This window comes from Loxodonta africana, chromosome 10 (genome assembly GCF_030014295.1).
Source record: "Loxodonta africana isolate mLoxAfr1 chromosome 10, mLoxAfr1.hap2, whole genome shotgun sequence".
NCBI lineage: Eukaryota > Metazoa > Chordata > Mammalia > Proboscidea > Elephantidae > Loxodonta > Loxodonta africana.
The window spans coordinates 23491559-23518311 of NC_087351.1; the positions used below are offsets into that span (position 1 = coordinate 23491559).

Genomic DNA, 26753 nt, shown 5'->3' on the forward strand with positions numbered 1-26753 from the left:
ATCAGAGTTGGGGTAGAAGATCATGCAAGTCATCTTGCAGGAAATGAACATGAGGCTCTCTTGAAGTGATGAAACTGAATGCAAGTGTATGTAATTTTTTTTTTTTTATGGCAGGCAGGGAGTAGAAGGAGGGAGAGAGGAGAGTTAGCGTTGAGATGAAGCCAAATATATGAAAAAGGAGATGAAGTAGGGGAAAGACGAAAGCAGTTTTTGAGAAGGCCTCTTACTATAGGTTCACCATTTCTAATACAACCATTGGAATCTTTTGTCACAAGAGGCTGTATGTTGAGGAAAGAAAATGAGGACATCTAATAATCTACCATATAAAGATTTGGAATGGATCAAAATAATTTGTTGCTTATCCACCATTTTCATATATATGTTTTATTTACATTAACATTTTTCTCTAGACTTGTTTTTTTACCTAGCTTCATCCTGAGTAATGAGATCCATGAAATATTAACATTTTTCTAATACACATTAAAATAAACACATCTTGAATACCTTCAGTGATTATATATACACATACACACACATACACACACAGATATACAGATATCCCTGGAAGAATATTCTACACTTGGAAATATACACAACGCACAACAACATCTTATAGCAATGAAAAAACAATTCAACACATGAAAAGGTAGAGGAAGCAGTTAACTTTTAATTAATTTTGAGAACTTCATGAAGACAACAGAAATGGAGCCTAAGAAGAATTAATAACTGTTGAGTAGAGCCACTCACAGAGCAGACTATTTCAGAAAACATTAATTATGTATACGTTTAGAGAGACTGTGGTGTGAGAGACAGAAAAAAGGCTTTAGAGTCACACAGACCTTAGTTTGAGTTCCAAATCTGCCACATAACCTATCTAACTCTTGGGGCCTCGTTTTTCTCATCTCTAAAATGGTGATAATGATTACCTGCCTTGCTTGTTGTGAGAATTAAATGAGCCAGTATTTGTAAAGTACTTGGCATACAGTAGGTGCTCAACAGTGGTGGCCAGTATTATTACTATAATGTTGTTGGCATTTTCTACATGAAATTGTTTCCCCTTTGAACCTGGCAAAACCAAGACATGCTAGATTCTTTAAAGTTTACCAGCTTATAATCAATTTCTTAACCTATGTCATATATCTAAATTTGTCTGAAAACTAAAAGCATTTCAAATATTTTAAAATATGCTAAATTACATTTAATGCATTTTTATATTCCTAAACTATATGTTGCTTTGCGTAAAGAAGGTACAAACACTTAGTAATACAGATGTGTGTATTTTGTAGAAATTTTACCTTATAGAATTAAATCTGTTTCAATCCCGTATATCTCCCAGAAGGGGCAAGGGGTTGGAGAGATATGGGACAAAAGTAGCAGACAGTACACAGAGGGTCCATACACTAAGCAAGGGGGATTTTGGGAGTGAGAGGTCCTAGAACATTGGGGAAAGCAGTGCTGAAAGAGGGGATGACTGTCGGAGTTTAATATGACAAAGAAGGGTCATAATCTACTAAATAAAGTTCTAAGATATAAAGAACTGAAAGGAATCAGACTCAAACTTGTATTCTTATATTAAAGTCTTACATCTAGTAACAGTGATGTTAAAAAGAACTGGGAAGGTATTTCAGGGATGTGTTGGTCTTTCTGACAATGGCAAAATATTGAGGAGATGGGAGGAAAGCAGAAAACCATGCCTCATCAAAGCAAGTTTAAGGATAAATTTTCACCCTGAGATTTAAAAAATGCAGATCTCAATTTCTATGTTAATGGGTTTATAGAAGCCTCATGTGACTAGCTAAAGGGACAAAATAAATAAAACGCTTTTAAATCTTTAATTCAGAAAAGATCTTTACGAACACAGACAAGCTCTTTAGTTGTCTTTTCAATCTATTTTAATTTGGTCAACAAAAGGAGATCAGAGCACCTTTAGAACATAAGCTTTCACGGGTAACACGCGAAACCAATGTTTAGTTAACCAACTGTAGGTTCTTAATAAAATTTAAACTCCACTATAACATGAAATCTCTCTCCTACTATGTTCTTCATATAATTTGGATTACTTTGGATTTGTGAGTTAATGTTTAGAGATACTGTTCAATACCAGTAGAGCTTCCTCCCTATTTTGCTACTGGTCCCTTTTTTAAAATTTCATTAGAACCCTATTTCAAAGGGAGGGGAAATCTTCCAATCTGTTATCTGTATTAAGTGAAGACAAGTCCAGCAGTCCAAATCTGCCTAATCCATAGACAGTATAAGAAGATTTGAGGGGTTGAGGAGAAAAGATTTGGAACAACGGTTTCACAAAAATACTTACACAAACAATATATATTTAAATAAATGAATGAAAATGGCATTGACACCTGATTAAAAAAAAAGGCAATAAACAGCAAAATTATTATATTGTTCCTATAAAGAAAATCACAGATTTGTTAATGCTCACATCAAATCCTGTGGCCTATGTACATTAAGATACAAAGTAACTTTCTTTTATTTTTTAAAAATCTAGGACTTGGCATCATGGTGTGGTGAGAAGCACACAGGATTTACTCACCATGTGGCCTGAGGCAAGTGACTTTCTCTCCCTAGCCTTAATTTCTTTATCTCTAAAAGGGCAGTAACATCCACTATCCCACAGTGTGGAGAAGAGGATGAACTTGATATAACTTCCTCAGTGGCCTCAATCTCCCTCTCTGGCTAACCGTATCTTATCTGACTTCACCAATCACCCTATACTTTTGTTTCCCACACAAGCTACACCATCTCAAATCTTCAGATTGTTCCTCCTGCTTGTAATGTGCTTCTCTACACTTCCCTTCAAGAATCAGTTGTGTCCCCTCCTCTGAAATACCCATCCAGGGTTCCCTCCAGGCAACATTTTCTTTTTAATCATCTGTGTCTTAAGTTGGGTTCTCTAGATAAGCAAAACCAGTGAAGTACAAATACAGAGAGAGAGAGAGAGAGATTTATCTCAAGGAACTGGCTCAGCAGTGATGTCCTGTAAGGCATCTGCCACAGGCAATGCCCTAGGTAATGACTCAGATGCAGCTCCAGGTGGTAACTCAGACAAAGGCTCTTCAGACACAGCTGGGTTAATATCATCACATGCGGGTTGAGGGGCTAAGGGTTTTACTGGGGAGGGTGGCTCAGGAGACAAAGAGGGAGTAATCTCTTTATATGGGAGTAAGAGGGCTGTTTCTGTTGGCAGGAGTGATTCAATGGAGTTTAGGGGCTCAGTGTCCCCATGTTCCTGATTATCTGCCCATATGTCCCCATCCCAAGTTTCAGGATCTCATTTCTTTCCAATCAATGTTCACTTTAAGGTGAGATACCATTAGAGTTTCAGAACTCAACTGACACTGTAATTCAGTCACTCTTATAAGACTTTGGGTTTGGTTTTTGGCAATATCAGCTGTTACTACAAAAAATAAGCCTTTCTTTCAGGGTACAAGTGGCAACTTTGAAGTCGTTTATGTGGTGCCTGAGCTGTGACTCTGAAGCCCTGGGCTCATCTCTTCCTTTCACTACTTTGTCTAGTGAATGTAGGTCCAACCAATCAGCCTCCTTATACTTTTCATTCTGATAGAAGTGTAGAAATGTAGCAAACATACAATCACTCAGAGCCTCGCCTCTTATCAATATTTGATCATTGGTGGTGATATTTTGTGTATTTCTACTGCCACCTCACTTCATGGATTAGCAGTGCACTCTTTACTACTAGAAGTGGAGTAATCAACATTTTTAAGACTAACTAGACTTGAGAACCAATTTAGAAAACTCATCCTTACAATTTTGTTTCTCTAGAACTACTCCTGGTACCAAATGTCTTAGGTTGGGTTCTCTAAAGAAGCAAAACTGGTGAGTGTATATATAGAGTTTGAGAGAAAGGGAGGTAGAGATTTAACTCAAGGAATGGTTCATGCTGTTGCAGAGGCTGGCAAGTTCTAAGTCGAAGGATCAGGCGTCAGGCTGGAGACTTCTCCTGACTCACATGGTGGCAGGGACTGGTGAACCCAAGAACGGCAGGTCAGATAGCAGGCCGCTGGCTCATGGGCTGCAGAGGCTGATGAATCCAAGATTAGTAGGCAATACAGCAGGCCGCTGGGTCAAGTCCCAAACACCGGAGGTCAGATGATGATGAGCCAGATCAGGATCCAGAGGGAGCAAAAGCCAGAAAACTTTGCCACAGTGTCCATATATGTTGGATGCAGCCCACACACTCGCAGAAACTTCCCTTACAACTGACTGATCTCAACAGATCACATCATGGAGGTAATTATACCACAAAATGGAGGCTAACTACATCATTCATGCTGCCAAACCACTGAGAATCATGGCCCAGCCAATCTGATACACAAACTTAATCATCACAATCTGCTATCCAGAAGTATTTCTTTCATCCTTATTAAACCTCTAATAATAGTAAATAAAAGCAGTTGTTATTTGAGTGCTAACTATGTCATACACAGTGTTAAGTGCTTTACATTCATTATCCCATTTAACCCTCAACTACCCTGTAAAGCAGGTGCTGTTATTACCTTTGTTTTATCAATAAGCAAACTAAGGCATAGAGAACTAACTTGCCCAAAGTCACTCAAGCAATAATTATAACTAAGTACCACTACTAATAATTAGTAATAACTAGGACGACTGGGATTCAAACACAAGTTCCTGGCTCCAACCTCATTCTGCTGCCTTTGGTGGGGAAGTTATATTTATAAGCCTTAGGAAAAAGAGCAACACTTTACATGATACTTGCACTGAACCTGTGTATGGTGAACAAAGAAGGCAGACAGGTAGTGTGCATCTTATCATTCATTCAAGGAATGCCTCTATTATCGTGCCAGACAATTTGCTTGGGACCCAGGGATACAAAAATGATCCAACAAGGTCTCTGCCCTTAAGACGTCTATAGTTTTATACTACTGGGTAACACAGAAGTAAACAGATGATTTCAATACAGTGTGTGCTAAGTGCTATTTTGGTAGTATATGAACAGGTTGCTGAGAAAACACTGGATGGGGCATCAAAACTGGCCTGGGAGGTAGCAGATGTCAGGAAAGTCTGAGTTTCTGCTCTTCCCTTCAAAGCCACAATTAAGCAGGATTCTACTGTACCAGTTGCCATCAAGTCAATTCCAACTCATAGCGACCCTATAGGACAGAGCTGAACTGCCCCACAGAATTTCCAAGGAGTGCCTGGTGGATTCGAACTGCAGACCTTTTGGTTAGCAGCTGTAGCACAACCACTACGCCACCAGGGTTTCCAGTGACCATATAGGACAGGGTAAAACTGCCCCGTAGGGTTTCCAAGGAGTGCTGGTGGATTCAAACTGCCGACCCTTTGGTTAGCAGCTGAGCTCTCACCACTGTGCCACCAGGGCTCCAAGCTGGGTTCTACTACATTGATACTCTAGTAGCTAGCATGGCAAGAATTAATGTACTTTTTTAGTTTGTTGTTGTTGTTAGTTGCTGTAGAATCAGCTCTGGTTCATGGTGGCCTTATGTACAACAGAACAAAATCCTTCCCAGTCCTGCACCATTCTCACGATCTTTGGTATGTCAGAGGCATTGTTGCAGCCATCCTGTCAGTTCATCTCACTGTGGGTGTTTCTCTCATTTTTGCTGCCCCTCCACTTTACCAAGCATGATATCCGTTACATTAGTTTAGCTATACTCATTATTCTATTTTTTCCCAAATTACTCATCCATCTACTGCAAATACATCTCATCTTTTAAAACATATTTTAAAGGATGATCTGCTTTCTAAATATGTTAAATTTATATGACAATACATTTTTCTCTTCTCACAGATATTGAAGGAAATACATTCAATTGAACAAAGTGACTGGCTATAAATACAACTGATCAGTGTTACAAGTCTTTGCAACAAAACCACAATCAATTTAGAATTTTTTAACTCAGGAGAACAAAAAACTTGAATTTCAGGCAACCTCTCCAAAAAGACCACCTATCCTCAAGAACATTTTACTCCTAGGTAAAAAAAAAAAATCTTTTAGATTTTCTTATATACATTTCCCTCCTTCTCTGCCTTCCTTACCCTCTACTTTAACTCTACAATCAGAGCTTCTAACTGGCTCGAACCCCCATGGAGAATCTGCACTTCCATCCCAGACACACTGAATCAGAATCTACATTTTAACAAGATCCCCAGGTGATTCTTACGTATAATAAATTTTGAGAACCACTGCGCTATCAGTGGTTCTCAGAATTGGTTCCTAACCAGCAGCATTAGCATTGCTTGGGAATTTGTTAGAAATGCAAATTCTCAGCAGGGGTTCGAAACAGAATGAATTGGAAGCCCTGCCTACAATAAAGATTAATGCACTTTAGATATATATTCCCAACACTTGTTCACTTAGCAAAAAACAGTTCATTTAAGTGGATTCTGTACCTTCTGGCCTAGTCATGGGAAACGCTAAAATAAAAAGCCTTATTAAATTCAAGTTAGATTATATCTGCCACTTCTTCCTTATTCAAATTAATTACTACAGAAAAAAATAAATTGAGTCTAGTAAAAAAAAAAAAAAAAAAAACTAGTTTTTTTTTTTTAGTACTGTCACTGAAGTTTCTGAGTAGTGCCAACGGTTAAGATGCTTGGTGCTAACTGAAGGTTGGTGGTTCAAATCAACCCTGAGGCATCTTGGAAGAAAGCTCTGCCAATCTACTTCCAAAAAATCAGCCACTGAAAGCTCTACACAGCACACGTCTACCGTGACACACACGAGGTTGCCAGGAGTCGGAGTTGACTCCATGGCAACTGGTAGTATTGTCACTTATTACAAAGTTGGTTGCTACTAATAATTTTATAACCTTTCTAGGTGGTTGCTAATAGATTAAATGATTTTAACACTCTTTTCAAAAGAAAGCAGATTTTCCCAAACACAAATGGAACTAGTAAAGATGAAATAAAGACTAGAGGTGGTAGAGACAGAAAATAAAAAAAACAATGACTCAGCTAGGGAGAGAAATGAAGTCTTGATACATGCTACAATATGGATGGAGCTTGAAGACTATGCTGAGTGAAATAAGTCAATCACAAAAGGACAAATATTGTATGACTTTACTTACATAAAAAGACAAGAACAGGCAAAAGTATGGAGCCCAAAGTTTCTTAGTGGTTACCAGGGGCGGGAGGAAGGGGGAAAAGGGATGATAACTATTCATGGAGTACTGAGTTTCAGTTTACAGTGATGGAAAAACTGCACTGATTAAGGGTAGGGTTGCACAGCCAATTAATGTAATTGCTATCAATAAGCTGTATACCTTAAAAAGTTGAATTGGCAAAAGTTGTGTGATAGGTGTATTTACAACCAAAAAAAAAAAAAAATGCATAACCAAACACCTCATGGGATTTGGTTCCTTGGTTTGGAGGTTTAGGGTCATGGTTTCATGGGACATTCCAGTTAACTGGCCTAATAAAGTGTTTAGTGCCTCTGTTCTACCTCCTAGTTCCGTAAAGTAGTGCCTAGGGTCTTAAAAACTTGCAAGCAGCCATCCCAGGGCACAGTAATTGGTCTCTATTTGCCTGAAGCAACAGAGGAAGAAAGAGAGCTAGGAACAGGAGGCGGCAATGGAATGTGTAGCTAATTGCCTCCATGAACAAATGCATGAACACTGTGCCCTTTTAAGATCTATCTATAAGGGATCAAACTGACAAGAAAAACTCAAAAGATTAGGTAGGAAACTTATGGGACAGAGTGTGCTTATATTAACGGGGGAGGAACAACTCAGAAAAGGACGGTGAAAATGGTTGCGCAACTGGAAGAATGCAATCAGTGTCACTGAATAGTACATGTAGGAACTGCTGAATTGGTGTATGTTCTGCTATGCATATTCTTAACGACAAAAAATAAATTATAAAAAAGAAAAACACTGAGAAGTGAAACGAGATACAGATGCATTTTGTGAAACTTATGAAGACAAGGCAAAGAAAAAAGCCCAACGGGTTTAATATCTAACAGCAGCAAACATAAGCAACTAAGTAAACAGACACAAGTCTGAGAGAGAAGCAAGCTCCTCTGAGCTAAAGTCGTGGACAATCAGGTTCAAGTTCCAAGAAGGCTAAACTTGCTTTTAACTTCTTATCACCCTGACTACTCAGCAAAATTAAAATAACCTAGCAGACCAACAGTTTACATAAAACCCTCTTTCTTATCTTCCCCTAACAAATTCTCACTAGAAGGAATAATAACGAATCACCAAGAAAAATGCTCCTACCTTTAGGCAAGTTGGAGTTTATTAAAAATTCATGAACACTTGGTAAGAAGTGGGGTGAATCAACAGTTGTTTATAGCAAGGCATTGCTATATGTCACTCGCTATAGGGAAAATCTAGAATCACGGTACAGAACTTTGAGAGTTATTTTATTCTCATAGCCTTTAGCCACTCAGAGAGGTCGCTGAACAACTTGTGAAATTTATAAACTTAAAAAATACGGTGCTTCAAACTCTGACTATATTTAAATACCATAACACAAACTAAGATTTTAATTGCATGTTTAAAAATTCAAAACCACAATTCCCCTAGCAAGTTTAACTGTTACCATTTAGAGAAAATAATAGGGATAATCACATCCATCAAGTAATTCTGAGCACCTTTATTAAACCTAATGCTATGTTAGTCACCATAATGAATGTACTTTTGTTCTTTCATTAAACAATTCTTAGGCCATTCACTACTGAATTACTGTTAGCTGGTAAAATGAGCCAAAACACTAACTTGAGAAGTCAAAAGTATAAAGTCCACTGTACCAAACTACTGGATCAGGCTCTCTTAATATTTTCTAAACTGCTAAATTTTAATGTTGTCCATTAGTTGACTTCAGAGTCATTTCCATATACAATTTGAACTATGAGCAAAAAGCGAATTCTAAATTCAGCATCAACTGACTTTTACTGTGCTTTTCTTTTCGCTTGAAAACTCTTTTCATACTTTGCCACTGATTCAATTTCACCTGCAGGTAATGAACACAGAACTCATTGTGGGGAAAAACAAACAAGAGTGTAAAGAAAGAGAAGTTATCAGATAACACAAGTGAATAAAATGGTTGGTTGAAAAACACTCTAACCACAACACTTTTTCTCCACCTTTAATGAGTCATTTGAACTGAGTTTAGCTACCATTTATCTCATGAAAATCCCTATTGTTCCAAAAGCTCCCACCTTAAGTGCTCACCTGGTTCACCTGAATTCTGAATCCGGGCGTTTATTCCTGCTAAGTTGGGATCCTCCTCTTGGGAGACCGAAGCTGCTAACCCCTCCTCTGGGTCCTCTACTTTAGTCACGGTAAAGTTTGGCATTGTTATAACTAGAAATACTTTGCCCTTTCTGTATTTAAACTTCCTTCCAGTCCGTCTTCCCTGCCTGCCTCTTCCTTGCAGTCCTCCGTTCGGACTGGGATCACAGCCTACTGGAGACAGTGGCTGGGAATCAGGAAGTACTTCAAGCTCACGTGACCTACAGCCCCAAGGGAGTGGAGCACTTGAAGACACGCCTTCCACAGTGTTTATCATTCACTTGAAAGGATTAAGGGCTCCACTCCTTGCTTGTTGTTACTAATCTGAAGAACCCCAAGAACTGCTGAGGTGCTTTCCCAGAACTGCTGAACGCTGGAGACGAGGCAGAATTCATGTACTATCTCCCACTGTGTGCTTGCCCATTTGTTTCCTTTTCTTAATTACTGCCATCCCTATGTGCATTTCATGATCTCGACCTCTGCCCTCATATTTCACAGGAGAAAGAAGATTAGGGAACAGTTCATTTTACAAACTGCCCTCTTCAAGAAAGACTGGCACTCCATCAGCTTAGAAAACCAAACGCATACTGTTTTCAAGCTTCTGTTGCTTCATTACAAAGCATATGGGGGAAAAAAAAGTCATATAAATCAACAGTTTTTTTTTTAATCCTTCAGGTAGAAAAATTCACTCAGCAAATATATAATAAACACCTACACGTTTTATGCAAAGCATAGCTCCAGACACTATAGTGTACACTATGACATCCGGGATGAGAAATTAACTTTCCCAAAAGTACAAGTTGCTCAACACAGTAAAAATATTTTTAAAGGGGGAGGGGAAAATCATTAACTATATAGTAGAAAAGTGTTAACTTTGATGAAGGGAAAGACAGCGCACAATACAGGGAAAGTCAGCACAACTTGACAAAGGAAAAGTCACAGAAGCTTCACAGACACATCCAAACACTCTGAGGGGCTGAGTTACTGGAGCTAGGACAATTGGTGTAACAAAGCTCACAAAGAAAATGTTCTACATCCAACTTTGGTGAGTAGCGTCTGGGGTTTTACAAGCTTGCCAGCGGCCACCTAAGATACATCTACTGATCCCATCCTGTCCGGAGCAAAAGAGAATGAAGAAAACCAAAGGCACAAGGGAAATATTAGTCCAAAGGACTAACGGACCACAGCTACCACAGCCTCCACCAGCCTGAGCCCACAACTAGATGGTGCCTTGCTACCACCACCAACTGCTCTGACAGGGATCATAATAGAAGGTCCTGGACAGAGTGGGAGGAAAAAAAATCAAATTCACACACACACAAAACCCCAAAAAGCCAGACTTGCCGGTCTGACAGAGACTGCAGGAACCCGCAAGACTATGGCCCCCAGACACCTTTTTAGCTCTGAACTAAAGCCACTAACAAAGTTCACCCTTCAGTCAAAGATTAGACAGGTCCATAAAACAAACAGTAACACATGTGAGGAACATGCTTCTTAGTCCAATCATGTACAGGAGACCAAATGGGCAACACCTGCCCCAAAGCAATGGTGAGAAGGCAGGAAGGGGCAGGAAAAATGGATGGATGGAAAGGGGAACTGGGATGTGGAAGGGGAGAGTGTTGCAACATTGTGGAGGCTGCAACCAATGTCACAAACCAATCTGTGCATAAACTGTTGAATGAGAAACTAATTTGCTCTGCAAGTTTCACCAAAAGCAAAATAAAAAATATACACTTTTTTTTTTAAGGGACAAGTTCAGAATTTTTTGTATTGTTCAATGAGCTTAAACATCATGGTTTAAAGAAGACAAAGAAAATCCCTCTGATTAAGAGTGTATAGCTCCTTCAGTATGCAGTTAAAATAGCTAATGCTTAATTAACACTTGGTATAATTTATCATATAACTGTATCAAGTTCTCAGTTCACGACTTTCACTAGAAAGTATGAGGCCTTACCTCTGCACTTAGACAAGGGAGTTCAGTAAACTGAACCTTGTGTTAATTTCCATGTTGATGATGCAATAGTAAGGCTTTGTTGTTAGGAATGTATTTCACCTCACCATTACGTTGTGCTAAGCGGAGAGGGAAAGCTGGTTTATAATCTATGTTAATTTCAAATATGTACATCTTTTATGCAGACTGGAAAAAGAGAGGGAAACCAGTAGTTGTTAAAGACCTACTTTGTGCTCTGCTTTGCACTAGAAATTTTATACCATAATCTCATTTTGTTTATTTCAGAAACAAAAACATCAGGCTAAGAGCTCTGCCCAAAGTCACACAGCTTGCAAGTGGTGAAGCTTAACTTTAAAACCAGGTCTGTCTACCTTTAAAGCCCTTAGGTAGGCAGCACAAATGGTGTCTCAGAGAAAGAAACTCACATACACTCACCTAGGTTTCATTTCATGCGTTCCTGTAGAGCACTGGTTTGCAATTGTGGCTGCATACTGGAATCACTTGAGGAGCTTTAAAGAGCACTGATGCCTGGGCCCCAACCCAGATATTCTGATTTAATTGCTCTGGAGTAGAGGCTGGGCAACAAGACTTTAAAAAGTCCCCCAGATGGTTCTAATGTGCAGCCAATGTTGAGAATTTTTTTTTTATACAGGAAAGACCACCACGCCTTTTTGTTTGTCATACTGTTGTGGCTCGCATGCTGCTATGATGCTAGAAGCTCTGCCACTGGTATTTCAAATACCAGCAGGGTCACCATGGTGGACAGTTTTCAGTGGACCTCCCAGACTAAGACAGACTGGGAAGGACCTGGAGATCAACTTCTCAAAAAACTGCCCAGTGAAAACCTTACAGAGAGTAGTGGAACACTGTCTGATAATAGTGCCAGAAGATGAGCCCCTCAGGTAGGAAGACACTCAAAATATGACTGGGGAAGAGCTACCTCCTCAAAGTAGAGTCGACCTTAATGATGTGGATGTAGTAAAGCTTTCAGGACCTTCATTTGCTGATGCGGCACGACTCAAAATGAGAAGAAAGAGCTTCAAACCAAAAAACCCATTACCGTTGAGTCGATTCTAACTCATAGCGATGCTATGGGTCAGAGTAGAACTGCCCTGTAGGGTTACTAAGGAGTGGCTGGAGGAGTCAAACTGCCAACCTTTTGGTTAGCAGACGAGCTCTTAACCACTGAGTCACTGAGTCACTAGGGCTCCAGAAATGGCTTCAAACATCCATTAGTAGTTGGAACATGGAATGTATGAAGTATGAATCTAGGAAAATTATAATATGTCAAAAATGAAATGGAACACAAAGATTGATAACCTAGGCATTAGTGACCTGAAATGGACTGGTATTGGCCATTTTGAATTGGACAGTCATATATTTACTATGCCATGAATGACAAATGGAAGAGGAATTATGTCACATTCATCGTCAAAAAGAACATTTCAAGATCTATCCTGAAGTATAACACTGTCAGTGACAGGATAATATCCATATCCTACAAGAAAGACCAGTTAATACGATTATTATTCAAATTTACGCACCAACCACCAATGCCAAAGCACCAGAAATTGAAGATGTTTACCAGCTTCTGCAGTCTGAAATTGACCAAACATGCAATCAAGCAAGATGCATTGATAATTACTGGTGACTGGAATGTGAAAGACAGAAACAAAGGCCTCGTAGTTGGAAAATATGGCCATGCTGACGGAAACAACACCAGAGATCAAATGATAGAATTTTGCAAGACCAACAACTTCTTTATTGCAAATACCTTTTCTCAACAACATAAACAGCAACTATACATGTGAACCTCACCAGATAGAATACATAGGAATCAAATTGACTACATCTGTGAAAAGAGATGATGGAGAGGCTCAATATCATCAGTCAGAACAAGGCCAGGGGCCAACTGTGGAAGAGACCATCAACTGCTCATACGCAAGTTCAAGTTGCACTGAAGAAAATTAAAATAAGTCCACAGACCCAAAGTACAACCTTGAGTATATCCCACCTGAACATAGAGACCATCTCAAGAACAGATTTGACACATTTAACACTAATAGCTAAAATCCAGATGAGTTATGGGATGGCATCAAGAAAATCATACATGAAGAAATCAAAAGGTCATTAAAAAAAGAAAGACCAAAATGTACATCAGAAGAGACTCTGAAAGTTGCTCTTGAACACAGAGTGGCTAAAACGAAAGGAAGAAATGATGAAGTACAAGAGCTGAACTTAAGATTTCAAAGAGTGGCTCAGTAAGACAAAGTAAAGTATTACAATGAAATGTGCAAAGATCTGGAGTTAGAAAATGAAATAAGAATAACACTCTTGGCATTTCTCAAGCTGAAAGAACTGAAGAAAAAATTCAAGCCTTGAGTTGCAATACTGAAGGACTCTATGGGCAAAAAAAAAAAAAAAAAACTAAACTAAATGACGCAGGAAACTTCAAAAGAAGGTGGAAGGAATATACAGAGTCACTGTACCAAAAAGAGTTGGTTAATATTGAACCGTTTCAGGAGGCAGCATATGATCAAGAACCAATGGAAGTCCAAGTTGCACTGAAGGCATCCGTGAAAAACAAGGCTCCATGAATTGACAGAATACCAATTGAGATGTTTCAACAAACAGACGCAATGCTGGAAACACTCGTCTATGCCAAGAAATTTGGAAGACAGCTACCTGGCCAACCGACTGGAAGAGATCCATATTCCTGCTCACTACAAGGAAAGGTGATCCAATAGAATGTGGAAATCATCCAACAATATCATTAATCTCACATGCAAGTAAAATTATGCTGAAGATAATTCAAAAACGGTTGCAGCAGCACACTGACAGGGAACTGCTAGAAATTTAAGCCAAATTCAGAAGAGGAAGTGGGACAAGGGATATTATTGCTGACGTCAGATGGATCTTGGCTGAAAGCAGGGAATAACAAAAAGATGTTTACTTGTGTCTTACTGACTGCAAAGGAATTTGTGTGTATCATAACAAATCACAGATAACACTGAGAAGAATAAGAATTCCAGGACACTTAATTGTGCTCACTAGAACCTGTACATAGACTGAGAGGCAGTTATTAAAACAGAACAAGGGGATAATGCAGGTTTAAAATGAGGAAGGTTGTGCATCAGGGTTGCATCCTTTCACCGTACTTAATTTAATCTATATGATGAGCAAATAATCCAAGAAGCTGGACCATACGAAGAAGAAAGAAGCATGAGGATTGGAGGAAGACTCATTAACAACCTATGATATGCAGATAACACAACCTTGCTTACTCAAAGTGAAGAGGACTTGAAGCACTTACCAATGAAAATCAAAGACTACACAGCCTTCAGTGAGGTTTATACCTTAACATTAAAAAAAAACTCACAACTGGACCAATAAGCAATATCATGATAGACAGAGATAACACTGAAGTTGTCAAGGATTTCATTTTACTTGGATCTACAATCAATGCCCATGGAAGCAGCAGTCAAGAAATCAAATGACATATTATGTCGCGGAAATCTGGTGCAAAAGGCTTCTTTAAAGTGTTAAAAAGCAAAGATGTCACCTTGAGGACTAAGGTACGCCTGACACAAGCCATGGTATTTGCAATTGCCTCAGATTCATGTGAAAGCTGGACAATGAATAAGGAAGACTAAAGAAGAACTGATCCACTTGAATACTGATGCCGAAGAATACTGAATATACCATGGACTGCCAGAAGAATGAACAAATCTGTCTTAGAAGAAGTACAGCTACAATGCTCCTTCAAAGTGAGGGCCATGAGACTTCATCTTGCTTACTTTGGACATGTTATCAGGAGGGACCACTCCCTGGAGGACAACATGCTTGGTAAAGCAGAAGGTCAGCAAAAAAGATGAAGATAATGAGACGGACTGGACCAGTGGCTGCAACAATGAGTAACGATTATGAGGATGGTACAGGACCAGGCAGTGTTTCTTTCTGTTGTGTGTGGGATCACTATGAGTTGGAACCAACTTGATGGCACCTAACACCACCACCATACAGGAAAGAAAAAAAAGTTTATCACCTGAGAAGTCTTTGTAACTATTTTTATCTTTGAAAGAAACTAAATCAGGAGCATATTTACAACCACATTTACAACTCAGGTAGCTACTAATTTATTGAGAGGAACTTAAAGTAGCCAGCAAGCTGTCAAAGATTTCAGTGTTATATTCTGGGTTCCAAATCCATTAATACTTTAGTATAATTGGATGTTTTCAGCTGGATCTTGCCTTTTATGTTTATTTTAGAAAAAGAGCTGAACTGTAGCTGATCTTCTACAGTCAATGGCCAGAAACAATGACCTGTGTTTATAAAACTGTATACAACTTGTGTGTATAAGCCTAAGTACCAATGTTATCTTGTCTTCCTCACCCTAAACAAAAATCCTCCAAATACAAAACCAAAAAGTTAAAGCCAGGCTTTAAAACTAGGTTTGTCTTCCTCTAAAGCCACTGACGTAAAAAAAAAAAAATCTGAGGTAGGAAACATGAATTCTTGTTAACCTAAGATAGGGTAACTTATTTATCCACTTGATGCTTTGGTACCACAAATTTGGTACCAGCAATTTTATAACAGTTCTCTCTCAGGGTGAACTGTAGACAAAAGTACAGGTGCAAAAACAATTGAAGGCAAAGTTAAAGCAGTATAAAAAGTTGGGGGAAAGCTAGTAAAGTTGGACAGCGTGTGTATGTGTGTGTGTGTGTGCGTATGGAGAGTGGTAAATAGAGGGGATGTAAGAAATAGTCAAGTACAAAGAAATAACACAAGGAGATACCACTACACCCACCAAGGTGGCTAAAATAAAGACACCACCACCAAATTTGGTGAAGACGCACAACAGGAACTCTCAGACATTGTCAATGAAGGTGTAACTTGGTCTCAGCCACTTTGGAAACGGGTCTGGCAGTCCCCATTCAAAAAAAGCTAAACCCTTTGCAGTCTTGTCAATTCCAACTCATAGCGACCCTACAGGACACAGCAGAACTGCCCCATAGGGTTTCCAAAGTGTGGCTGGTGGATTTGAACTGCCAACCCCTTGATTAGCAGCTAAGCTCTTACTCACTGAGCCACCAGGGCTCCCCAATCCAGCAATTCCGCCCCTAGGTATTTACTCCCCAAAATGAAAACATATGTCCACAAAAAAAGACATGTACTAAAATGTTCACAGTTTATTTATAATATCCAAAACCTGTAAATATCCCAGGTGAGCATCTGCAGTAGAATGAGTAAGCAAATTGTAATACACTCATATACAGAAACAGCACCCAGGATAGGTACAGGGCAATGGGACAAGTACCTCACTTTACTTGGACATCCTGACTCCTTCTGGGGAAAGCATATTTCTTATTTGGGATATTTTTTCTTTTTAAATTCCAACTTTTACTGCAGGAAATTGTTTTCCTTTGGGTGCTTTGGCCAATGACTGTGTCAAAGCCATGCTAACATTTTTATCCCTAAACTGTTACCAGCTACAGACTGCTGAAGACAGAGGGCTTCTCTTCCAGTGTGATTTTGATCATGACCATTTTCAAAGCACGTGAACTGGGATTGGTTGCTGGGTTGGGCCACCATGAACTCATACATCCACCACAGAGAAATACTAACACTTGGTTCCAAGAGGAGCCTGCAATACGTCATCAGTCGTTCAAGTTTGTCATTCACGGGAATCCAGGACAGCAAAGAGCTGAACAAGACCTGCTGTCTGAACAGGGGAACCTGGACCCTGGGATTCTTTTGCGCTTGCATTCCTTACTTCTACGGATGAACTGTGAGCATGATTTTTGCAAAGTGAATTGTAGGTGTGCGCCCCATGACACCTGCCTGCCCAAGAAGTGTTCCATGTGTAAATGCTGGCATGACTGGCTTCAGTGCTTTGCTCAGACATTTTTACCTGGTTGTGATAATCATGTGATAGATGAGCACCTCATGGCTTCCAGGACTCCAGAATTAATGTCATCTGCATGCACCACTCTTATGCTAGTTGGCATCTGCCTTTCTACACAGTTCTACTACTAAACATTTGCCTTTTCCTGGAAATACAAGTTTAGGTCTCATGGAAATTTCATGGCCAGTAAAGGCTGCTGTTCTAATGTTGTTAACTGACAGATGATCACTTGCTAGTTGCCTTGAAATGATGAATACACTTAAATAATGGATCCCTAACACTTCCTTAATGTGCCAACTACTTCTATCCTCTGCTTTGCTCTCCCTCCCAAAAAGCTGCATTTTCAAAAAAGTTGGCCATATCTACATTGTGCCCAAATCCTGTTCCTTGATACATCTAACTCTAAAAAGAGGTTCATATCAATGTTTTCTTTTAAACACATGAACTCTATCTTTAGATAATCTTAAGATGGAACTGATAAAGTTTTGAGGTCAGTCAGAATCAATAAAGAGTATCTTTGGAACAGGAAAGAAAGCATAATTTAATGGGAGGGAGGGGGAATGAGTGCTGGCGTAATAGAAATACGTGTGTACCAGGGAAAGAGGGTGGAAAAGAGAGAGCAAACAATAGACAAAGAAGAGTGGGAAAAATAAGACTGATTACTCGATTGATTAGGTAGCTAGAGAAGCAAGTTAAAACGCTAAATTAAAGGGCAAGTTTCCATCTTCTATAGAAAGTGATATAAGACAAGCTCTGTAAGACATGCCCCTTTTTCCTCAAGGTATTATAAAGAGAATGAAGCGTCCTAAGGAAAAAACTGTATGTAAATTTCCCCAACAAGATTGGTAATTTATATTTTGTCCACACAAGCCAAGTATTTTATCCGTTGTAGAAGGGAAACTGTTCACAATAAACTAGGTAATAAAACCATATATGCTGTAAAGCCCATTTTTAAAATATGTTGTGTATATGTCACTATGAGTTGAAATTAACTTGATGGCAATGGTTTTTTTAATATGTTTATGCACATTAAAAATTGGAAATAATATTGACCAAAAAAAGAAATACAACTCCAGAATAAAAAGGAATGAACTAATGTTTCATGCAACATGGATGAACCTCAAAAACATTATGGTAACTGAAAGATGCCTTAAACAAAAGAGTACATAATGTATTATATATATTATCCCATTGATATGAATGAGGTTCTAGAATGGGCTAAACTGATAGTGCAAAAAAAACAAAAGAAAACCAGGACGATGGTTTCCTGTTGTTGTTGTTGTGCGCTGTCAAGTCAGTTCCGACTCATAGCAACGCTATAGTACAGAGTAGAACTGCCCCATAGGGTTTCCTAGGCTGGAATCTTCACGGGGGCAGATCACCAAGTCCTTTCTCCTGATGGGTTTGAACTAGCAACCTTTTGATTAGCAGCTGACCACTTAACCACTGTGTCACCAAAGCTCCTTTGGTTGCCTCTACTCCTTAAAAAGCCCATTGCTGTCGAGTCGATTCCACCTCATGGCAGCCCTAATGGACAGAGTAGAACTGCCCCATAGGGTTTTTAAGGAGCTGCTAGCGTGTTCAAACTGCTGACTTTTTGGTTAGCAGCTGAGCTCTTAACCACTGAGCCACCAGATGGCCTCTAGAGGGATGGAAGGGCCCCTGGGTGGTACAAGTGGTTTGAGCTTGACTGCTAACCTAAAGGTTGGCAGTTCAAACCCACCCAGCTATGCCATGGACTAGAGGCCTGATGATCTGCTTCAGCTGAGAGTTCTACTCTGAAATACACAGGGTTGCCATGAGAAAGAATCAGCTTGACAGCAGTGGGTCAGCTAGGCGGATGCAGGCGGAGATTAGCTGGGAAGGGACATGAAATAACTTTCTGCAGTGATGATAATGTTTTATATCTTGATAGGATTTAGGTTTCCACAGGTGTATATATTTGTCAAAATAGCCAATGTCCACTTAAAACGTGTGCATTTCATTGTATGAAAATTTTACCTCAAAATAAAAATAGCTGCAAACAAATACTGAATTCTAATGAACATATTTTTTGAAGTATTTGGGAAAAGTGAACTGATATCTGCAATTTACCTTAAAATACATAAAAACAGGATAGACAGATGGATAGATACATGACAGGACAATTAAAATAAGACATTTACGGTAGAATCTGGATGGTGGGTATATGGATGTTCACTGTAAAAGTCTTTCAACTTTCTGTATGTTTAAAAATTTTTGTTATACAGTGTTGAAAAAATACAGTGAACTGACACCATTATGAAAATGAACACATACTTGACAAAGGACTTGTACTTAGAATATACAAAAAAATAAAGAATCCTACAACTCAGTAATAAAAAGGCGACAGTGAAACTTATTAATAAAAGTTAAAATAAGTTCATAAAAATTTTTGAACAAGTATGTTTATAGTAGCTGTATTCATAACAGCTCCAAACTGGAAACAGCCCAGGTATCCATCGATAAGATAGATTAAAAAACCTGTAGTATAGTCACACAATGGAATATTACTCAACAACAAACAGCGACAAATGACTGATACATTCAACAACATACATGAATCTCAAAATAATTATGCATTATATATTATACACTAATGATATGGATATTGAAGTGTTTAGATGGATTGATGGTATGTGATAAGGCAAATGCAGCAAAATATTAACTACAGAATCTAGGAGTGAAGATATGGGTGTTCAGTATACAATTTTTCCAAGTTTTCTATACATTTGAAATTTTTCATAACAAAACACTGGGAAAAAATACAATGAACTTGAGTCCAAATACCTAAAGATTTTTAGATTTGAGAATAAAATAAATCACTTAAGAGTCAAATTCCATTTTATATGAAATTTGGGGGGTTGCATAAATGTTTTTCTTGTACTTGGAGTCTAATCTTGAATGCTGTTTAAAATGAGTGGGGACAGAGTTGAAATTTTACAGTAAAAAAAATTATTTTTAAGTAGTAAGATATAAGAGCAGGTGAGGACAAAAGGGGCATTTACAAATGGTATTACTCAGTGTTTTATAAAAAAAAATTATTTTTTATTATACATTAGGCCAAATATTATAAATATTATATTGGTTTTACCAACTAGTTTCAGTGAAATAATTTGTGACTCTAATATGTTTGTTAAAAAAAAAGTTAGTATGTCCATTTTTCAGAAGAACGGGTCTATTTTGGGTAGTATTTTGAAAGTACGACCTACTATGCTACATTAACCAATTATATATTTTTAATCACAGCTCATAACTTATGGTAACCAGCATTTTGTCTTATTCAACCAATTTATTAAAACAGGAAAAAGACAAGTTAGATTTCGTGAAAGGACTGAAACAACTAAGGGAAAGTCAGTGCGAAATTTTGAACATAAACATTCTCTATCAGATTGTAACACAGTTATACTATAGCACGAAAAATCACTGCCACATTTAAAGCAAGTCGTATGTATTTTCTCTTGGTTTTCAGAAACTGCAAACTGCATCATGCAATTTAAACCTATACAAATAATCTAGAGCCACACGATTTCATAGCTAAAATCAGTCTTAAAAAAGACCTAATAACCATTAATGCTAAAAATGGATCCATGGTGCAAGAAAACTTCTATAATAAATGGACAGTAGTTGAAATTCCTGGAATTAAAAACCGCATGTATTTTGAATGCTTGAGATGTACCGAATGTCATCCTCGAGAGTATCCTGTATACATGATGTTAAGGTTTTAGTAATAAAGTCAACAGTATTCTTTTTTAAAAAAGGGAATTAAAGCTTTATCAAAGGTACTAGTATATTAATAAAAAACTGGAAAAGTATAAAGTAGAACACATTCCACGAGCATACAAAATGCAGCCTTATTTCATCTTATCTGTTTATACTTTTTCACCGAATTTCCACGGATATTACTATCACACACACACACACACAAGATGAGAATTTACGTAAGTACCTTATGAGAGAGACATACATAGAAAAAGTTCAACAGGAATACTAAGGAAAGAGCAAATAATTCTGAGTTGGGAACAGACTGAAAATAATAAAGACCTCTCCTAAACTCAATCCAATGCCTGTAGTTTAAAGACACCATTCAAAGCTCATTGACTATCGAGATCTAGCCATACTAGCGGAAACCTCTGAAATTATAACCAATTAAGACTTGCATGCCCACAGTATTTGTTACTACAGGCAGTCCCTGGATTACGAACATCCAATTTACCTACAACCCGTAGTTACAGGCCAACCCCCAGAAGGCCTGTTATACTGAAAATCCAAGGTATGTACAACGGTTCGTAATAACAAATGGGCACTACTTTTCAACACGCATCAAACATTGTTATTATTACTGTATTTTTATGTTAAAGATGTTTTAGTGTATCTGGAAGTGTTTCTTTAATTTTTTTTTTATGCGTAGAAAGGTACACTATATACTAAGACAAACATCTGACTGACGTTGGATACTATTAACTGTTCTGACTTAGGTACATATTTGACTTAGATAGATTTAGGTACAGATGTTGTTAGTAATCCAGGGACTGCCTGTAATGGTGTTTTTAAAGAAATAGTAAAGAAGGAAGAAATTACTTCTAGGTAGTTGCTTTTAATGTAGTGAATTATTACTTTAAAACATTTAGGATGGATATCCTTATCGAATAATTGTTAACCACTGGCCAGGAACTAAATACAAGTTAAAAAACTAACCACAAATGGATAATAAACAAAATGTGGTATATATATATTTTTATTATTAAACAGACATGAAATTGCTCCATAAAACTGCTATGCACGTTTCTAAAAACTCCCCATTTCTGAACTTATCTCCTCAGAAACAGGTAATAAATAGTTCATGGGCCTGCAACGTCTGCCATACTACACTCTGAATATCTCTGTGTTAGAGACTGCTGTAAATATTTTAGAAGAAAACACTGAGTTTACTACTTAAATTTAGAGTTACTGCTTTTAGCTGGGGCCTGAAAAGTATACTGACCCTCTTTCTCAACTAGAAAATGTATATACATTTTCCTTATTTACTATATTCAATAAACATTTTTTTCTCTCTCATACTAGGACAGTAAACATTAGTTTAAAAATAATAAAATGACCACAAATTCTAAATTTTGCCTTACTGCATGGCAGTTATTGAAATAATTAAATGAATGTGTCAATTAGTTTGGAGACCAACTATTGTCTATGAAAATAGGCTTTTATAAAATGCTATCAATGGTAAATATATAATCAACTTTGCGACAAACAACTGAAAGATAGTAAATATGTAAAAGACACTGCTTTGTAGCGGATTTATAATATTGTAGAATAAGGAAGGCAAAGAGTTCTACAAGTTAAAGCACCAGGAAAATCTCATACTTTGATGAGGTTGAAAGAATAATGCATTTGTTCAATATATATTTGACTGTCCCTTTTATGCCAGGAAAGAGGAATGCAATGATGAACAAAACATCATTCCTGCCCTAACGGAGCTCTCAGTCTTGGTATTCAATTAATTGTATAATAAATAAATCATATAGTCAATAAAATATACTAATTATATAATAAAAGTCAATATAAAACAAGGACAATAAGTACAATACAGTTTAAGTCCAGAAAGAAGCCCGAGAGCATAACATGCCACCACCTTTCCCAGCTACTTCTTCAGGGACCTGAAGTTTCAAGAATTCACTAGAGGAAAGAATGTAGTAGGGCAGTTGATGGCTAGCTAACCTGATAGATACTTCAGCCCTTTTGGCTGCTGCCCCAACTCATTAACATTCGAGTAGTCAGAGCCTTCAGCTTCCACTGTTACTGTTTTCACCACACTGCTACCCATCTCTTTAGTAACAATATAATATACAGGGCTGCCCATCTCTTTCATTAGTGTAAAGTCATTACAGCCTAGGTAAGACAGGACCTAAGAATTACCTGCCAAAGATGTACCACTGGTAACTATGAACCTGGACTATTCAGTAACTAGATTAAAAATTATTAGATTATAGCTCAATAGGCATAACATAGTTTAAAAAGAAAATGTTCTACGTTCTACTTTGGTAAGTAGCATCTGGGGTCTTAAAAGCCTGTGAACGGTCATGTAGGATACTCTACTGGTCTCACCCTTTTGGGAGCAAGGGAGAATGAAGAAAACTAAAGACACAAGGGAAAGATTAGCCCAAAGGACTAATGGACTACATCTACCACGGCCTCCACCAGACTGAGTCCAGTACAACTAGATGGTGCCTGGCTACCACCACTGACTGCTCTGACAGGGATCACAATAGAGGGTCCCGGACAGAGCTGGAGAAAAACGTAGAACAAAATTCTAACTCAAAAAGAAAGACCAGACTTGTTGACCTGCCAGAGACTGGAGAAACCCTGAGACCATGGCCACCGGGCATCCTTTCAGCTCAGTAATGAAATCACTCCTGAGGTTCACCATTCAGCCAGACTGGAAAAGCCTATTAAATAAAAGAAGACTAAAGAGGAACACCAGCCCAGGGACAAGGACTAAAAGGCAGGAGGGGACAGGAAAGCTGGTAACGAGGTTGAGAAGGGAGAGTGTTGACATGTCGTGTGGCTGTTAACCAATGTTATAAAACAATATGTGTACTAACTGATAAGAAACTAGTTTGTTCTATAAACCTTCATCTGAAGAACAATAAAAAAAATTACTAGATTGCAATTGGCTTACAGTCAACACTATAAGCAGTACATAGAAAATAAAACTGACATTAAACATCATATTGTCAGAACTAAGGACATGTTTTCAAAAACTTAAGTACAATTAAAACACAACCCCAAACAGAATTACCTTGTAAATTTAACTTTCACCTCAGAGAACAAGTGTTTGTAAATCACTGCTTTCTTCCTCCTCTGTAACTAAATTCCATTTTAAAATAGATCTACTGAGACTATAATCTAAATAGGAGTCCTCATTCACTAACTTTAAGACATATGGACTAATGTAACTAGACCAATAGCTGTTCGTGTAACGCAGCACTACTACACTGCCACAGCAGTAGGTATTTGAGGATTGTTTGCAAAAGACAGTGAAATACGTATCTTTAGGCCAGATTTTCTTTTAGCAACATAGAACCATAAGCTATTCTGAGAACATGTCATTTTACGGCCTTTCTTACTATTTCCTCTTATGTCCCAACACCAGGCAAAATAACTGCAAAAATACCAAGAGAACATAAAAGTGACATTTCTTGTATGCTTCCTCTATTATGCAATTGCAGTTAATGTTTCAGTATGGCCAACCACGATTAGTTCAGCAAAGAAAGTGTAATGTAATGACAGGAATGCAGTCTTATTATCTAATGCTGCTATAACAGAAATACCACAAGTGGGTGGCTTTAACAAACAGAAATAAATTTTCTCACAGGAGGACAGAAGTTTGAATTCAGGATGCCAGCTCTAGGGGAAGGCTTCCTTTCTCTGGCAGCTCTGGAGGAAGGTCCTTGTCTCTTTTTGAGCTTCTGCTCCTGGGTGATCTTCATGTGGCTTGGCATTTCTCTTCCCCCATCTCTGCTTCTTTTGCTTGCTTATTTAATCTCTTTTATATCTCAAAAGAGACTGACACATCCTACACTAATCCAGTCTCATCAACATAATGAAGACAACCCATTCTCAAATTGGATTATAGCCACAGCCACAGAGATTAGGATTTACAACACATATTTTTGGGGGGTGGGGGGGGCACAATTCAATCCATAACACTGATATTAAGAATCACACATGCCTGGGTTCAAATCACTGTTTTTCAATTTATTATTTCTATGACCTTAGGAAGGTTACTTAACCTTATCAGCCTCAGTTATCTCCTGGTTCAGAAAAGCCTCATTGCTGTGAAAATAATGAGCCCTGGTGGTGCACTGGGTAAGTGCTGGGTTGCTAATCGAAAGGTCGATGGTTCAAACGCACCAGCTGCTCCATGGGAGAAAGATATGGCAGTCTGCTTCCATAAAGATTTACTGCCTTGGCAACTTCGGTGAAGGGAAGGACAACATACAATACAGGGGACGTGAGCACAACTGGACTAAACCAAAAGCAAAGAAGTTTCCTGGACATATTCAAACACTTTGAGGGACAGAGTAGCGGTGGCTGGGGCCTAGGGACATAGTTTTGGGGGACATCTAGGTCAACTGACATAACATAGTTTATTAAGAAAATGTTCTACATTACACTTTGGTAAGTGGTGTCTGGGGTCTTAAAAGCTTGTGAGCAGCCATCTAAGACACATCAATTGGTTCCATCCCACCTGGAGCAAAGAAGAATGAAGAAAACCAAAGACACAAGGAAAATGTTAGTCCATAGAACTAAAGGACCAAATGAACCAGAGACTCCACCAATCAGACCAGAAGAACTAGATGGTGCCTGGCTACTGCCAAGACTGCCCTGACAGGGAACACAACAGAGACAGAGGAGGAGAAAAATGTAGAATGGATTGAAAGACCAGAGCACTGTTAACCCAGAACTGAAACCATTCCTGAAGCCCACTCTTCATAGAAAGATTAAGACAGGACTATAAAACAAAACAAAAAAATACACATGAAGAATGTGCTTCTTAGTTCAATCACATATAGGAGACCAAATGGACAGCTCCTGTCCACAAGCAGGATGAGAAGGCAGGAAGGGACAGAAACTGATTGAACGGACACAGGGAACCAAGGGTAGAAAGGAAGAGTGTGCTGTCACATTGTGGAGTTTTCAACTAATGTCACAAAACAATATGTGCATAAATTTTTGAATGAGAAATTAACTTGAGCTGTTAACTTTCACCTAAAGCCAATAAAAATAAATAAATAAAAAGATTTATAGCTTCGGAAACCCTATGGACCAGTTATACTCTGTCCTACACAGTCACTATGAGTCAGAACTAACTTGACAGAAATGGGTTTTGGGCTGTGAAAATGTTATTTTTTTTTAATAAAAATATCAAAACTGATGATTTTTCAGGAAAGGAAGAATTAACCTCATCTTTTTTTTTTTTTTTAACAGAGAAGAATATTCTCTAATTCCTACCAATTCTGAAATTTTATTTGGAATGTAGCACACTGCTAAACTAGAAAAAAATAAATCAATGGAGCATACACTTTTGCACACAGCTTAGGATGTAAATTTAGCCAGCTGTGAAAGTAAGTATTCTTTCTGGCTCAGAAAAAGCTTAAATATGGTAAATGCAAATGCTCTCACAGTAGAATGAAGACCAATTTCAGTTGGATTCAATTTCTCATAGCTCCCCAAAATGAAAATGTACATCTGTATACCAGAGAGTTTTTTAGTTAATAGTTTTTTTTTTTAAGCTAGCAATATAAAAAATGAATATCCTCATCCCACATTAAAAGCAGACTTGTCCGCTAAAATGGGGGAAAGTCAAGTGTTATTTTATCAAAAATTAAAGTTATCTACCAAATGGTTATGACTGTAAACAGATATCAACTGAATAATTACGTATGGATTTCTCAAAGCCATTAGAAATGTAATAAGGCTTAGCAATGCAGTAATAAAAACGCAAATCAGAAGCTGCTTCTGATTAATTTAATGAGGAAACTGGGGACCACAACCCAATCAGCTAAGACAATTGGCAATTTTAAAAAGAAGCGCAAAACCAAAAACTGAAGTTATGATTAAGACC

General features: G+C 38.1%; 1 protein-coding gene and 1 pseudogene across 6 annotated transcripts in view; one reads left to right on the forward strand and one right to left on the reverse strand.

Annotated features, from left to right (window-relative positions):
- Positions 1 to 26753, reverse strand: part of SLC12A6 (solute carrier family 12 member 6) — a 97121-nt gene that overhangs the window by 59887 nt on the left and 10481 nt on the right. For 2 of the 6 annotated variants that reach the window (XR_010323130.1, XM_003418631.4), the window contains exon 1: positions 9195 to 13612. The exons of the other annotated variants lie outside the window; for them this stretch is intronic. Coding sequence is in view for 1 of the 2 variants with exons in the window: in XM_003418631.4 (XP_003418679.2) it covers positions 9195 to 9531 (337 nt within the window). In the remaining variant the exon portion in view is untranslated. Of the gene's footprint in view, positions 1 to 9194; positions 13613 to 26753 lie in introns of those variants that run through there. 6 annotated transcript variants of the gene reach the window in all.
- LOC104846728 (protein Cripto-like) lies at positions 16525 to 17526 on the forward strand (annotated as a pseudogene).